The sequence below is a fragment of the Talpa europaea genome (assembly GCF_964194135.1).
Source record: "Talpa europaea genome assembly, chromosome: 14".
Classification (NCBI taxonomy): domain Eukaryota; kingdom Metazoa; phylum Chordata; class Mammalia; order Eulipotyphla; family Talpidae; genus Talpa; species Talpa europaea.
The window spans coordinates 25,304,729-25,322,492 of NC_140082.1; the positions used below are offsets into that span (position 1 = coordinate 25,304,729).

General features: G+C 34.9%; 1 protein-coding gene across 1 annotated transcript in view; it reads right to left on the bottom strand.

Annotated features, from left to right (window-relative positions):
* The window catches only part of MALRD1 (MAM and LDL receptor class A domain containing 1), a gene marked incomplete at its 3' end in the record, with an annotated part of 364,653 nt that overhangs the window by 254,916 nt on the left and 91,973 nt on the right, over positions 1–17,764 (bottom strand). The window contains exons 15-18 of the mRNA XM_084254012.1: positions 13,460–13,612; positions 12,924–13,029; positions 12,086–12,453; positions 6,579–6,991 (exon numbers count right to left, since the gene is read on the bottom strand). Of these exons, the coding sequence (XP_084110138.1) occupies positions 6,579–6,991; positions 12,086–12,453; positions 12,924–13,029; positions 13,460–13,612 (1,040 nt within the window). The remainder of the gene's footprint in view (positions 1–6,578; positions 6,992–12,085; positions 12,454–12,923; positions 13,030–13,459; positions 13,613–17,764) is intronic.

Genomic DNA, 17,764 nt, shown 5'->3' on the forward strand with positions numbered 1-17,764 from the left:
AGAAATTGCAGCACAGAGATGTTATCACAGGTATAGGTCACAAGTATCACAAGTTACTAAGGCTACATATTTAATAGATGATAGTGCCAGGATTTGAACTTAAGCAGTTCTGCTTCAAATTTCATATAGCATTTTGTTCAATAGCTTGAATTCCTGCTCTAATACAGTAAATTTAAATTTATGTATCAAAAATACAATTTTATTCTGAGCTATTTAATATTTCAAATAAAATAAATTCATATTTTATACTAAATAGCAGTTACAAATTAACATAAAGTTATAATTGTATAAATTATAATTGTAGAACATTAAAAATTGTGATATAACATTACATGTTATTGTTTCAATATGGATAATGTTTACTTATTAGAATGACACCTAAAAAACCTAACTTTGCCATTAGCATTTATCTGAGTAGGGATAATGTCAAGAATTACAGAGGAAGCTATCATTATCTATGGAAGCAGAGATAGCACAGAAGTCAAGAAAGAAACTGATAAATTTTATTTTTTTTTTTTTTTTAATAGAGGCATGCTTTATTTATTTGTTTGCTGGTTTGTTTGTTTGTTTTTGTTTATACATGCACTGGGTACAGTCAGAAGTGCGGGAGGGTGAGAGAATTCACCAGAGCCAGAGCGGGGAGCAGAGCAGGCAGAAGGACCGAAGTACACTGCTGAGGGGAGCAGCGGGCGGCAGGAGAGGTCTGCGCGCCATGTGGGACCCTCCTCCGGTGGCCGAGAGCAGCCGGGGATCGAACCGGCGCCACAGAGGCTGCGGGCAGCTTCGCAACCCAGCGCTCAACCGCTGCGCCACAGGGGAGGCCGAAACTGATAAATTTTAAATGTAATCCAATCAAATATCAGAAAGCCAGGGATAGCAACAGAAAAGGACCAATATAGTCTAGTAGGTCAAAACAAGTACTTTCTATCTACGTTTACACTTGTTAGTGGATTTTGATTAATTTTGACTGTTTGATTATTTACATGAAGATATATACAAGGATAATGTGGGCAAAGATCTACACTGTAATGACAGAAGCAAAATAGGAACAATGCAGTTAAAAAGGATAATTATACTAATAATATATACTAATGATAATCATAGTGACCATGCTAATGACAAAATAAATTAACATAGGTATTTGCACATATACCTATGTGGTTAGGGCACCAGATTTAGAGACACAACAGTACAGAAATAAACTACACTTGATAAAGAATATCCATTTTAAATAGCCTAAGTAGTCTCTATAAAACTTTCAAATGTCCTAGAAATTCCAGATTCAAAATGCAAGTGAAATTTCCATACACAACAACTTAGACAGATATCAGGAGGAAAAAAATCCTTTGTCAGATATCCAGAGGTTTCATATATATCTCAGAAATCTCCCAAAAGGTTGTAGCTCAGATTTTGGAGACTATTTTCTATATTAATCATTTTTTAGGACTGTTCTCCTTCATTCTTGATACCTAAGCTTCCTGGAGACTAGCTCAGGAATCAATAAACATCTTTACCTTAGACATTTCAGAATTTCATTCATTCACATTTTTTTGCTTTTCTCCCTTTAGGGAAGACATTATATAATAGAATCTAAAGAACATCTTTTATGCAAGTACATGCAGGCCTAACAATTTCTTAAGTTTAACTAAAAAGTTCCTTTATATACAAGTTCTCTTATATTACAAAAGGAATATTTTACTAAAATTTTAATATTAAAATTTACATATAAATTTGATATAAATCAAAATCATCAACCTGCATGTTCATGAAGAAAGCTCTGTGTCTCTAATGTACAGTGAGTTGATATGTTCTGTAAACAATTCTGGAAGAAGCTGCACTCAGATCATAAATTGGTATAGATTGTGTTGCTGTTCCAGATAGTGATACAATATTTTCTGCTGAATGAGTAAAAAGTGTGAAAGCATAAATCAAGACAAAGCAATCATCTGACAAAGAATTACAAAAGGGGCCCATACCTTTTTCTTAGTAAATGCTAAGACACATTGATTTTCTACTTTAAGATAAAAGCCAAAATCATGTGTCATCAACATAAACAAGCAAAACTGTTTGGCTCAGTAAACTACCCTATTAAATAAAAATCCACTCGCAGAGAAATGGCAAATTTGAAATGTTTCATGTGATTAAAACAAGTTTGGATCAGCAGAGAAAAACATTTTAAAAAGAGTTCATAGAGTTTATTTCTAAAAAATGAAAAATCCATCACCAGGGAATAACTGTTGCTTTGGTTTGTGCAGCTAGATACTATCTGAAAAAGAAAATTCATTTATAGTGTGCAACTTGAAAGCACAGTTTTCAGCAAAATAACTCAGCCCTGATAATCTAATGTACCTTTCTTAACATGGCAATTTCATAGAAGGATATTTAAACACTTCTCTGTGAAGAGGATGTAGCTGGACAGCTGCTGGCATGTCCTGCACCTTTGCACAAATTCCAAAATGGCAAATAAATCCCACAACTAGACAGATGATGTTGGCAAAAATCTCAAAATTAGACATGGAAACTCCCACACTAGGTCTATGTTTAATTCACTCCATTCCACCATATCTACCCAGAGGGCAGGGTACAGGTTTGGAAAGTATCTGTGAGTAGTTGATAAGGAAAGTTAAAGAAGAAATTAAAAAATACCTTAAGAATAATTAAAATAAGGACAGAAACTCCCAAAATCTATGGAACACAGAAAAGTGGTACTAAGAAGGAAATATATAGTAATACATGTATATTCACATCAAGAAACAAGAAAGAACTCAAATAAATAATCTTATCTTTCACCTTAAGAAATTAGAAAAAAGATGAACAAACCAAACCAAAAGCTAGTAGAAGGAAGGAAATAATAAAAGTTAGAGCAGAAATAAATGAAATAGAAGTCAAAAAGAGAATCCAAAAGATTAAGGACACCAAAAATAAGTTTCTGCCAAAACAGGTAAACCTCTAGCCAGGTTTACAAAGGAAAAAAAGGGAGAAAAGTCAAATAAATAGAATCAGAAATAAAAAATTACAAGAGACATCTTAGAAATTCTGTGTATCATAAGAGATTACTGTGAATATTTGTATGCTAGGATGTTGAGTTACCTAGAAGAGATGGATCAGTTCTTAGAAATATATAACCATATGAAATTGAATCAGGAAGAAATATAAACCTGAACAATTACAATTACAAGCAAGGAAACTGAAACAGTAATCAAAAGTTTTACCAAAAACAAAGTCCAGGACCAGATGATTTCACTGGTGAGTTCAACCAAACCTTTAAAGATGAACTAATACATATCCTTCTCAAACTCTTTCAAAAAATTGTGAAAGAGATAATACTTCTAGATGTATCCGATATAAAAACCAGATAAAGACATAATAAAAACAAAAATTACAGACCAATATCACTGATGAACATAGATGAAAATACCCTCAATAAAATCCTAATTCAACCAAATTCAACAATTCATTAAAAGGATCATATACCACAACCAGATTTATTCCAGGAACCCATATCTTTGTGAATCTTGTGAAACTACCTCATAAATCTTAAAGTCAACTGCCTGGGGAGAATTAAGGTACATGTATCATAGGAAATCTTAACTAAAAATAAAAAATATAACAATTCTTCACATTCCCAAAGTGAACACAGTTATATGAACACAGCAGCTTTTTCACAAGAGGAAGGCTATATCTTGGCATATTCACAGTCTAACTAGAACTTCAGTACTTCAAAGTAAATCCAAAGTGATGCCCATCTAATTTTCATCATGAACATGAGTATTTTTTAGATGAAAACATTTGATTTTATATAAATAATAATAGATCAAGGTGTAGGAAACCAGGGGCCTCCCTGGTGGCACAAGGGGTTCAGTCTCAGCACTAAGAAACTACTAGCAACTACTGCAGCACAAGTTCAATCCCTGCCAGGGAAGTGGCCCACATGGTGCAGCAGACCTCTCCTCTCTCACCTGCTGCTCCCCTCAGTATTTCAGTCAATCTGCCTGCTCTCCCCACTCTGTCTCTGCTGACTTCTCTCATCCCACCCCTGCAGCTCTGGCCTATACTCCAGCTCTTGTATGGATAAATAAAGTAAATCTTAAAAAAAAGATGTAGGAAACCAGTAAGTTAATCAATTATTGAAAAAAATTTCAAAATTGTTGAAGTCTCTTATATTATTTAAGTCAATTCCTGGCCTGTGGCCAGATTCCAAAGCTACCAGATAGGCTCTGTGGTATGTGGATGATATTTACATTATTTTTGTTGAAGGGAGATAGAAGCAGGAAACTACCTGTTCTGGTATCTTATTGCCTGCACTTCGAAAATCTAAAACCATTACTACTGTATATTACTGTATATTTAGAATGATTAAAATTAAGACGATGATAAGCACTAGATAGGATGTGGAGATATTGGAACTGTCATATTGTATTGATGGGAATAAAAAATGGTATCCTTCGAAAATAGTTTAAGATCTCCCAAAGTTAAACATGCTTGTGATCCAGCCACTTCACTGATGGCAATTTACCCATTAGAAATAAAAGCAGATATTAATATAAATATTTATATACAAATATTCACAGCATATTTCTTTATAATAGCTCAGACTATAAGCAATCCAAGTACTGATCAATAAATGAATGGATAAACTGTACTACATCCATATAATGCTTATTTAGCAATATAGAAATGAATTATTGGTATATTCTATAACATAGATATCAAAATAATTGTACCAAATGAAATAAGTTAGAAAAAAGTACATATGTACAATTTCACTTATATAATTGTTTGGGAAGTATAAATAGATAAGTATATATATACACAACAGTGATATATAAATAAATGTGTGTGTGTGTGTGTGTCACTGGTGTCAAGAGTAGGGGTGAGGCCCCAGAGTAGTTATTACAAAGAGACAGGAGAAAATTTTTAGAAGCAAATTCTATTTTTATAATTATCTTGATTTGGTACTATACAGTAAAATAAAAGTCCTAAAAGAATACTTAGTTAAAACCAAACAGAACATTTCACTGATAACTTAGGATAGCTTTCAAGTCTTAGTTTTTATGTTTTAGATTCAAAAAAAAGGATTCCTTGGTTAGTTTCATGTTCATTGGACTATGAAGCTTCTTCCCATCAAGTAGATTATTTCCTGGAAGCCAATTCTTGAGTAAATATCATAAGCAGAGTTTATCCACTAAATATTCGCTTGGTCCGAATTACAACTGACTTGATTAGACATTAAAAATTAATTTGAGGTGGATGATCTTTTGTTTAAATAAAAGTCAAAGAATCTCTTATCTATTTTGTTAACAAACATCTTACCATTGTAGCTCAATGGCAAAATATCACTCTACATACGGCAGGTCAGTTTTCATGCTTTCATCTTAGGTTTATCTGGACAAATCAACAATCCCAATGTTTTTTCTATTGAGACTTGTACAATGTACAGCTAATATTTTAGAAGCTCTTACCAGGTGGCTTGGAGATAAGTTCTTGACTATGATACTTTTAACACAAACATTTAGATGGAGATATTTTTAATTTGGATAACTGGGCAAAATTTAATACAAGTTAAAAAAATATATACTTTAGCCAGGATAATAAGCTTCTTCAGCTATATATTATATTCATTACATTATATTACACTGCATTATATTATATTACATTACATTATATTATATTATATTATATTATATTATATTATATTATATTATATTATATTATATTATACATAGAGCTATTTGACTAAAGAACAAATATTTGACCTCTACCCTACATGTTATAGGCTGTATGCTATATTAATAAGGGGATGAATATGTATTAATAAGAAAATGTGGCTTCTAGTCCACATCAGTTTTGTTGCTCACCTGTTATTTGGTGAGGGATAAATAACAATCTCTCTGAGTTTTTTTCTTTCCATTATATCTATGAAATTGTCAAACAGCACTTCTGATTTACTCACTTTGGAGAACTGAGAGAATCAAATAGCTAATATATATAAATGACCTTTAAAAAACTGTAAAAACCACATGAGCATTTGAACTTGCTCTTGCACCTTTGACTTCAAAGAGAAGATGGGTGAGATTTAGAGCAAAGAATATTTCATCAGGAGTAAGGAGACCTAGATTCAAATGCTAGCTAGCTCTGTGATTTTTCAGCAAAACATGCATTCGACTTGGCTTTTCACTGTTTACCCATAAGATATGAAAAAAAATACAAATGAAATATTCAAAAGAACAGATTTAAGAGTCTGAGGTCTTAGTGAAATACCAGAGATTATACCACACATTTTCCAAGTTTTGTTTTTTTTTTTTTTTAGTAGAGCAAGTATTTAAAATCAGAGAGACCTGCAACTGATTCCATCCTATGTGTCCATCGTTAGAGATTTTAATCACACATTATTGTGGTAGGCAAGGAGGAAAGCAACTTAACGAGCTTTGGTACAACCATAATTAAATGATAAATGTGTGTCAAAGTAACTCTGATCTAATTTCACTTGCTTTTAATTCAAGAATATAGCAATCTTTCATACTCCTTAGACATTCTGGTGCATTTCAAATACACATTATAAAACCCATTATCCATACCTGAAAAGGCTGCCTGCTGGAAATATTGAGGTGTTTCCTTATCCATCTGTTGCCTTGATTCCCAAATATCTGCCACAGCAGCTGTCCCCTTGTGTTACTCCAGATTCGCTGGTAGATGGCCAGCCTATAAATGCGTTTTCCGAACATATGGTAATATAAGCGGAAGGTGCAGCCCTCTGCATCAGTGGCATTAAGAACCGGGCTGAGTAAAGCAGCTCTGTTTTGAAAAACCTGCGGCTCTGAAGATTCTATGAAGAGGTAATGCCCTTTAGTTGTGCCCAAAGTATGATCTTTCATTGGTCCTGTGTTAAGTGTTAAAGTTGGGCCCTGATTCCTGGTCCAATCAAAGTCATCTTTTGTATCTTGTTCCCAGTTACAAATTCCATTTTCAAAGTTACATTGTAGTTCATGTGCTGAAATTGGCATAAAATAATAGCAAAAGATAATTAATAACAAAATCTGTAATTAAGCATATTAGCTAATTCTTTGCTCCTGCCAAGATAAACCATTTTAAAATTTAAAATGCAACAGTATAATAAACAAATTTAACTGCTGAATAAGTCTGAGGTAACACATCAAGTTATAATAGTTTAGGGACTGAAGGTGGAATTATGTTGGCCATCATTTTCCAACACCTCCTGTGCCCAACCCCTTCTCTATTTCTATTACTATAACTCTAGGCAAATGATCACACAATGACTAGCTCATAGCAACAAATTTTTCAACTTTAGCTGAATGTTCCAATCACCAGGGAGCACTAAAAAAAGCACAAAATGCCAGAACCCACAATTTATTTCCAGAGATAATTAGTCCAAGTAGGTTAAATGAAGTTATAGGCTTTTTTCCACCCTCTTGCAACTAGCCTCAGCTGGCACCTGTGGTCCTGCAGTCCTCCTGGGTTGCTTGTTGCCCATGCAGATGCCCTAGGCCGAGAAATGCACCTATGATGCTGGACACCTATGTCAAGAGACGAGGGCTAAAAGGTCGCCACTACGAGATGACACAAGACTGTAGAACACCAGAGAGAGAAAGCCAGAAAGAGAACAAAAAATTCAAGGGGTATTGAGGGACTTGGTTGCCTCTTGGGTCTCCCAAACCCCCTACCATTCCTGCCACCTGGCCTGTCTGCTTGGCCCCACAGACCAACGGGTATAGCCAAACATCAGGGTATTTTATGAGCTCCCTTGGGGTAATTCCAACATACAGAGGTGAGAACCATCATACTTTAAAAAGTCTCAAACATTCAGAATCACCAGGAGTGCACAGTAAAATTATTTACCCCCTGTTAAAATCCTGCACAAAAATTTGTTTGTCACAGGAGGGGTGAAATCCACAAATACATGTTTCTAATAAACACCCAGATGATTCTGATGCAGGTGTTTTCCTGACATTACTCTGAAAAACTCTGGATCCATCCTGCCTCAGTTCCAGTTTCCTCTACAGAATGACAATGCTTCAATGCAGTTTATCATTTTCCTTTTATATTCAAAATTTTTTAGTAATACTAATTTAATCCAAACTAAATCTAAACTGATCTTTCAAATGCTACAGATTAAAGTAACTCCTCTCCCAGATTAAAGTAACTCCCTGTTCTTGCCCATTATCCTTCCCCTAAGAGTGTACCACTTCCTAACCCACAGCCCTGGGCACCTCACCCCCTCTCCATTCTTTATTTATATCTAACATTAGCTCACATGCCTTCCGGTTCTGAGCTGTTTCCTTGTGGTGGCCTTTGCTTCTCACTGGTTTGTGCTTGGAACTGGAGCTTTTAAAACTACTCCCAAAGTTCATTTATGCATTCACTTACTATAAGAATTCTGAGCACTTATAAATGGGTTAATGAGTCTGTATGATTCCATTCATAATTGGTATAAGGAGAAAACAAACAGATGAACTAAATAAAACAAAAATAACTTTAGGACAATGGAACTAGTTGCTAGTACTACAAAGGAAGAGGAATAAAGTAAATAAATTAAAACAAAGGAGACTGTGGTATGGAGACCAATGGAACTGATCTTAATTAGTATATTATTATGGCTGATGCTTAAAGAAGCACACTTGAAATATTTTATCATATGTTACCTCAGTTTAAAAATGGGTTAATGAGGGGCCTCCCTGGTTGTGCAAGGGGTTAAGCTGCAGCAATATAAAGCTATCCACAGCCACTGCAGCACCACACATGTTCAATCTCTGTCTGGCCAGGGATCAACCCACTGGCACAGCAGACCACTCCTGTCTTGCCCACTGCTCCCCTCAGCAGTATATTTCAGTCAATCTGCCCGTTCTGTTCCCAATCTGTCTCTGGTGAATCCTCTCAAACTCTGCACCTCTGGACTGTATCCCAGCTCTTGTATGCATAAATAAATCTTTTTTAAAAATTGATTAATGAGATCAAAGGTTATGTGCTTTCAATTATAAAATACATAAGTCTTGGGGATGTAACAATATGTTGGTTATAGCATATAGAACTGGTCAGTCTGATAAGCTATCACCATTTTTAATTTATGCAAATTATTCATGTATTCAGTTATTTTTTTCCCCTTTTTATTGACAAGTGATAGTCTATTGTGAATATACCTTTGTTTGTTCATGTGTTTCCTTATTGAGGTACACTTGGGTTTTTCTAGTTTTAACTCTCCTGCTACTTAGTCAATAATACATTGATTTAATATATTGTGCTTAAAACCATTTTGCTAATTTCTTATCCATTGTACCTGACAAAGTTTCAGTCTCACAGTAGTACATTTAGGAAGATTATGCATCACTCAGAATTCTTATAATCTACTTAATAGATAAATTATTATCACCACTTTGGAGAATAATTTTGCAATATTTAAAGAACATGTACAGGTGCATTCTCCATTATCCAGCAACTCCATCCCTAGTTATATTTAAATAAATCTTGGATATGAACATAAGGAGACATCTACAAAAATCTTCTTAGTGACATTTTTATAAGACTAAAAGTTGAAACAACATAAATGTATTGTCAACAGAAAAAATGGATAAATTGTGGTGCATATCTTAAATTTAACATTTTAATGCAATGAAAATAACTAAAGAAATACTTGGGTTAATTGGATGATTTTCACAAGTATAATATTGAGCAAAACAATCATCTAAAAGAATGTGATGAGTATTTAAACACTTAAAACACTAAAATGGCATATTTTAATGCAGAAAAATATATCAAGAAATATACAGAAGTGATGAACATCATATTGAGGATAATATTTAACTATACTACCTAATTTAGTATAAATTTATCTTAAATAAAGACTAATATAGGGATGAACTCATTTTCAAAATGTGGGGATTTTGTTGACACCAAGGGTTTGTTTTGAATAATTGGGACAGATTATACATTTGACATATTTGGGCAGAGAGGACAAGATTTAGAATTAATGAGTATTTCCACATCCTAGCTTCATTTACATAAGTTAATATTTTTAAAAAGTCAGCTGTCCATCTATTCATCTTAGTAATAGCACATGGTGCCAAAAGTGAACAAATACTCTGAAACAATAAATAAAAGCATATGTGAATAAATGCAGCCAGGCAAGAAGAAATCATCTGTCCATGAAAACCACAGAACAGGAGCTTAGGTCTAATGAAGGGAACCGAGTGAGTAAATGTCAAATGGGAGATGAGCTTTCATTTGATATTTCCTCACTTGTGACTAATCAAGCCCAGCTGTGACGTGAATTGGGGACCCACAACACACTCTCTAGGTGTCAATCTTTGGCTGTGGAGCAGAAGGAAAATGTCAAGCTGCTGAGTTTTTTGACATAAAACTGGCCCTAAAGCCAAAGATTTTTATATCATCTGTCTTCATACTGACTACATGCTCAATCTCCATTTTATAAAGGATTATGTGTAGCTCCGCCTTCAAATAAAAACCAGCTCTCTAACTACACCTCAAGAAATACAGCATAGATTTCTGGATGTATAATGCATTCTATGTAATAAAGCGATAAGTGTAAGTGAAAGAAAGAGAAATCTACACTCTAATGCCACTATTTCCTTTCCTTTAAATAAATAGCCAGAAGTACTTTGAAATTATACTGTTATAATCCCATTCTATTAAATTAATCCCATTCTATTCTATTAAACTGAGAAGTTTGAAGGATCATTTGCTTATTTTTAGCAATAGATTAACATTTTTTAAGGAGTAGGATTTTGAGAACTTAAAAGAGACTAAAAGTTATTCTAAAATTTCAAAAAGAAAGATTTAGGAGAAGTAACACTTTATAATAATTATTGGAATCATGCATTTTATGTATGTCCACTCAAATATTAGTTGTATGATATGCATGATGATTCTGACTTCAACATGCCCACTTGAATCATATCAGTAGATCACATGTATATAGAACTGTCTACAATGATTTCAAAGGAAATTTCTTAATGTCATATTTCCTATGATGGGCCAGCATATTATGGCTCTACTTTGTTTGCTCACTGGACTCCCAATTTAATAGGCACATAGCTTGAATTTTAAGAATTGTTGCTATTTCTAAAGAAGAAAAGATGCAAATTTTTTTTCTGACTGATTTTTTGCTATTACTAGTTTCTGATTTATTTCTAGGAGTACATTAGTCACTATCTAGAGTTAGGCTTATTAAATTGCAAAACCTACACAATCATCAGATACCATAAATTTTTTGGTAATTCAAAACAGAAGCTCACAACTTATTTTTGACTCACTCTCTTATTCCCTATGGAAAATCACCAACTGTCCCTCCTAAATATTTCCCGATACTTGTCCTTCCATCTCCATCACAATTACTGCAATCAGGCTGTCTGCTCAGTCCCTTGACATAACTGCTGCAGTGGTTTCCAATGGATCGCCTGAATCCACTCTCCTTTAATCCATTCATTATACTCTTCCAATGTGACATTTTTAAATATGTCAGTTTTACATTATCTTCCTTCTTAAAAACATTCAAATGCAGAAAACATCCTTAATATGGAATACAAATTTCTGTGAATCTGATTTCCCTTACATCTCCTTCTTTATACTGTGCCCAGTTTCCCCTTCACCTCCAGGCCCCAGCCACACTGGCCATCTTCTCTCTACCATGCAATTACATATCAGACTTTCACATACATACTTTGACTTGTTATTGTTTATATTTCAGTTGTCATCACCTCTAGAAATCCAGTCCCATTATTGTATGATGCTACATGTCTCCTATTTGCAACTCTTGTCAAGGTTGCCATTTTATATTTACATATTAATTCAATAATCTGAATCTTCAATTAGACTGTAAACTCCATAAGGGCAGAGACTCTGTAGTTGTGTTCATTATTTTATCCTTGCATATTTAGTTCATTAATTTACTTCATAAATACTGATGATTTGACCAATATATTTAACACATAACATTTATCAACTTTGGAACAGTGTTTGCTTTCTTTGGCTGACTGGTAAGAAAACAATGAACTAATCAAGATCATTATTATCAAAATAAGTAAGAGGGACCAAAAAAAAAAAAAAAACTTACCACAGTTGGCCTCATCAGTATGATCACCACAATCATCAATCAGATCACATAACCGAAATTTTTCTATACAAGCCTTGGTGTGTCCACACCAAAAATGATCTGCCCCTTCACATCTCTCTGCAGGGAGGGGAAGAGCACAGTTTTCAAATGTGATATCATCAATAGCTGAGACTCCATCATAAATGCCAAGACTGACTTTATCTAGTGACAAATGGAAGGGCTGAGTAAGGCGCCCAAGCTGAATGGTTGCCTTTGACCACTGATTGCCCTGGTTATATAACACTCTCCAGAGTACAGTAGGATCATTGGATTTTTCCACATGTAGCTGCATCTCAGCTGCTCCTACTGACAAGCCATAGTTATAATACCTGGAAAAGGACAAACACAAGAAATTAAATTATTTATGGGATAGATGAAAATATTTAACTTTTAGATACTTCCACTGGGTCAACAGTCAATTAATAATTAGTTATCAAAATAAACACCTTTATTTTTTACAGTAACTGTCATTCTCTATTTGTAAAAGCTTATCTGCTGAAGTACATATTCTGGTTCTCGGGACCCTGGGAATCTTTCTCAAGGAGCTCTGTCCAGAACAGAGGAGCAGTGCTAATTAAATTATAATCCACTGTTGGAAGGAAAGAGTCCTTTTTATCATAAGTCCTTTTTATTACAAATATTGATAACATGCTCCTAAGTAAAATGCTAATTGTGTGAATCCAATACAATAGCTATTTTAAAAGTAAAATAAGGGTCAAGAAACAATTTTTAATAAATTCAGAATTATGCCTGCAACCCCAGGCTGCCAGGTTAAATAACCTTTGTTTTTAATATTTACCAGAAGGAAAGTGTACATCCAGGTCCTGTCTGGCTGAAAGTTGGACTCTGGAGTTTAGCAACTTGTGACAAGCTGCTGCTTTTCTTCAGAATAAACATAAAGTTCCCTACAGGGATACAAAAAGTAATCATAAGTTAACATCCCAGATTCTAAAATAAAACATCTGTCTCTTAACTCTACATAGAGTATGTTCCAAACCTAAGTAAAATTAAGACCATACAACAATTTTTAAAAATAAAAATGATTTGTAGTCAAATTTTCTTTTGTAGGTATTAAACTATTATCTACATCTAGGTCTAAATTATATTAAAGACATTGATAACGTCAGTTAATTTAGCCAAACATATATTTAAGCTCTAGCCCCACCATCCATAAAGAGTCTTTCCATGTAGACTATACATAAAAACAGACAATATTCAACTGTCCTACTATTTGTTGTGTTAACACAGAACATTCACTGCTTCTCTTAGTCTTCTCAGAACTGACTTAATGGAAAGAGGAGTGGTAGAAAGGGACAGTCTCTGCTTGTGTCTTACCTTGAGTTGTGTTGTGAGTATGATCCCAAGGAGGGGCCTGTTGCTCAAAATCAGCAGAAAGGTTATTTCTAGAGTTCCATGTCCAGTCAAAATTGTCACCACTGATTGCTTCAAACCAACCACAACTACTTGCTTCAAAATCACAACTGGAAACTGAAGAACAAATATGTGGCTCTTAGGTTGACTCTCCAAAGTTCTCATACAATACCAAAGGCTAACTCAATAAAAACCACCTTATCATACTTCTCTTAATACATGAAAGGACATAATTTTAGGGGGAAAAGTAATCTAGGGCCTCCCCAGTGGCGCAGCAGTTGAGCTCTGGGTTGTGAAGCTGCCCGCAGCCTCTGCAGTGCTGGTTTGATTCCCGGCCACCGGGTGAGGGTTCCACATGGCGCGCAGACCTCTCCTGCTGCCCGCTGCTCCACTCAGCAGTGTACTTCGTCAGCCTGCCTGTTCTGCTCCCTGCTCTGACTCTGGTGAGTTCTCTCACCCTCCCACGCTTATGACTGTACCCAGTGCTTGTATAAATAAATGAATAAATCTTTGAAAAAAAGTAATTTAGCTGATAAAAAAATATTAAAGTTGAGCTTTTCATACTGGAAATTGACAGCTAAAGTCCCAACTAAAGAAATTCAATTTTTTCCCCAATAATCCTTCGAAGAAAGCACACCATTCTGTTAGGTTGCTTTATAGAATTTATCTACTTAGATTATTCTGATACTCATATTAGTTTCCTGCTACTATTATATCACCTGAGAAGTTTGATTGTTCCTACAGAGTATTTTATACTAAACTGCAAATAGCACTACTTTAAAAAAGTTCATATTTGAAAATTCTAGGTCCATTATATTCCCCAAGAAATTGGAAGTATTGCCTAATTTCTGCATGGCAGAGTAATTTAGTCCACTTTCCAGTTAAATATACAGAAAAGTAAGTTAACCTCCACAAAAATATTCTGGAGGAGAAAGAGAAGGAAAAGATGAAAAAAGACAAAAGGAGGGCCTCCCTGGTGGCGCAAGGGTTAAGATGCAACCTATGAAGCAATCCACAACTACTGCAGCATGAGTTCCATTCCCGGCTGGCCAAGGAGCAATCCACATGGAGCAGCAGACCTCTCTTGTCTTGCCCACTGCTCCCCTCAGCAGTGTGCTTCCATCAATCGGCCTGCTCTGCTCCCCACTCTGTCTCTGGTGAATCCTCTCACTCCCCCACACCTCTGGCCTGTACCCCAGCTCTTGTATGCATAAACAAATAAATCTTTAAAAAAAAAAAAGGGAGATGGTCGCTAAAAGAAGAGTGTATGGACAGGAGGTAGTGACCCTCTGGTATGGAGCTCCAGAAGTACTGCTGGGGTCAAGTGATACTCTCTCCAGTTGACATTTGGCACATAAGTACCATATTTGCAGAATTAGCAACTAAGAAACAACCTTTTCATGGGGATTCAGAAATTAATCAGCTTTTCAAATTTTTCAGAGCTTTGGGCACTCCCAATAATGAAATGGAGCCAGAAGTGAAATCTTAACAGTACTATTAAGAATTTATTTCCCAAGTAGAAACCAGGAAGTCTGGCATCCCATGTCAAAATCTTGGATGAAAATGGCTGAGATCTGCTCTTGGAAGTGTCAGTCTATGATCCAGCCCAATGAATTTCTGACAAAATGGCACTGAGTCATCCATGTTTTAATGATCTGGACAATCAGATTAAGAAGATGTAGCCTTGGGCCTCCCCCAGTGGCACAGCGGTTGAGCGCTGGGTTGCGAAGCTGTCCACAGCCTCTGCAGCATTGGTTGGATCACTGGCCGCTGGGCGAGGGTCCCACATGGTGAGCAGACCTCTCCTGCTGTCCACTGCTCCCCTCAGCAGTGTATTTCATCAGTCTGCATCTTTTGTTCCCCACTCTGGATCTGGTGAATACTCTTACCCTCCCGCAGTTCTGACTGTACCCAGTGCTTGTATAAATAAACAAATAAATCTTTAAAAATAAATAAATAAATAAATAAATAAAGCACAAGCTGTACTTAATCATCTAATGTCAAAACTTAGATGAAAGATTTCTATATAATTTAAATATAATTTGTATTAAGAAGGAAAATATTATTATGGCTAAAATTTACCAAATGAGGGCCTCCCCTGGTGGCGCAGACAGTTGAGCACAGTGCTGTGAAGCTGTCTGCAGCCTCTACAGCACAGGTTCAATCCCGGCCGGCCTGCGAAGGTCCCACATGGCGAGCAGACCTCTCCTGTCTCACCTGCTGCTCCCCTCAGCAGTGTATTTCATCAGTCTGCCTGTTCTGTTCCCTGCTCTGTCTCTGGTGAATCCTCTCACCCTCCTGAACCTCTGGTCTGTACCCTGGTTCTTGTATAAATAAATAAATAAATAAATAAATAAATAAATAAATAAATCTTTAAAAAAAAATTTACCAAATGCCTTATGCAATAGATCCTATATTTAATGCTTATTACAGATCTACCTTCCATAGCAGCCCTAAGGGGAAAGTGTTATTATTATTGGTGGTGGTGTTTACAGAGAAAGAAAATGAGGATTAGAGAAGTTATTATCTGTTATATTATTAGGAAGTTGTAGAGAGGGATTGAAGTTCAATTATTCTGACTCCCAATTTAATATTCCTTTAACAACTGTTGACAATAACTATTGTTATTAGATTTAAAAAAGGATATACAAAACAGCAATAATTTGAATTTGCCTCATGAGTTTAGCTGTTATTACAAATCCCAGTCCAAAATAAGGTTTATGCCCACTGAGATTTTTAGCCATTGGCTTTTTATCAAGGGTATAGTAACAAGCTACACAAAAACGTCCTTGTAGGAGAATTTAGGAAGTAAGCAACAATAAGTTTAGGGAGTGGAAGCTATAAAGAAGTATAAAGTAAATCACTCAAGAGATTATAAAATAATTATAAAGTCATTTTAAACTAATGACATTATTTTCAATTTTCTAAATGCTACTTCTATATGAGAGGTGAGCAGTAGTAATGTTATAAATACTTTCTGATTCATTTATTTTCTTTATCTTATTTGTTTCTGTCATGTTTCCCTGCCAAAATATGTCAAAGAACTTTCAAATTTTATAAAAATTCAAGGGAAATATATGAGTATAATTAAAAATAAATAACAGTGTTGTATTAAGGTAAATTAGCAAGGGATAAAGGCATTTCACTATAGAGAAACATAGAAATCAGCAAAATAAAGTACTACTATACTTAGAATAAAGATTTATCAATAAAGAATAAAGTTTAGAAATTTGTGGTGAAGCAAAATCAAATGCAATATAAAAATGAAAAATGAGAAATATATTTTATTTGGGATAAATGCTAAGAATATCATCTATATTTTAAAAGGCCATGTCTACTTATAAATATGTAATATACCAATAACATATAAATATACATATTCCAGAAATTTCACTGTATAATATGTAGATGTCATATAAATCCATGAGGGAAAAATATTTTGAGTACTTTTTCAAACAATCTGGAGAACAGAATACAGGAATTTTTGTTATGCAAAAATTGAAATATCTATCCCACATAGCTACATGGAAAAGGAAACTTATCATTTGCTATCCAGGGAGATATTACTGTGGAAATAAATGACTATGTAAAACTTGAGAAACTATTGCAGCAATTTTGTAGTATTCTTAGAAAAGGGCATTCAAAGTCATTTTTTTTAAAGATTTATTTATTTATTTATACAAGCACTGGGTATAGTCAGGTGCGTGAGGCGTGAGAGGATTCACCAGAGTCAGAGTGGGGAACAGAACAGGCAGACTGATGAAGTACACTGCTGAGGGGAGCAGCAGGCACTGCAGGAGAGGTCTGCATGCCATGTGGGACCCTTGCTGGTGGCCTGGGATCAAACTGGCATTGCAGAGGCTGCGGGCAGCTTCGCAACCCAGTGCTCAACCGCTGCACCACGGGGGAGGCCCTCAAAGATAGTCATTTTTAACAGATGGTTATGCTGTTAAAATTTGAATATGCCTGTCTATTATACTTTGTTACTATATATTTAGACTTTGTCACTATATATTTAGACTATATATATTCTTAGAATGACTTTTGAAAATTATGCATATCTTTTTCTCACTTTGAAATATTATACTCGATTATGTTTCAGTAACTGAAATTCAAGGATGTTTCACATTTTCTGGCGTATCAATCAACTTTCTCAATTATATCATAATCAGAATCATCATAATTTGCCAGAACAACTGCAGTTTCTATTTACTCAGGGTTCATTGTGTACCAAACTTTGTGCTAGTGGGTGCTAGGGTTCTCACGGAA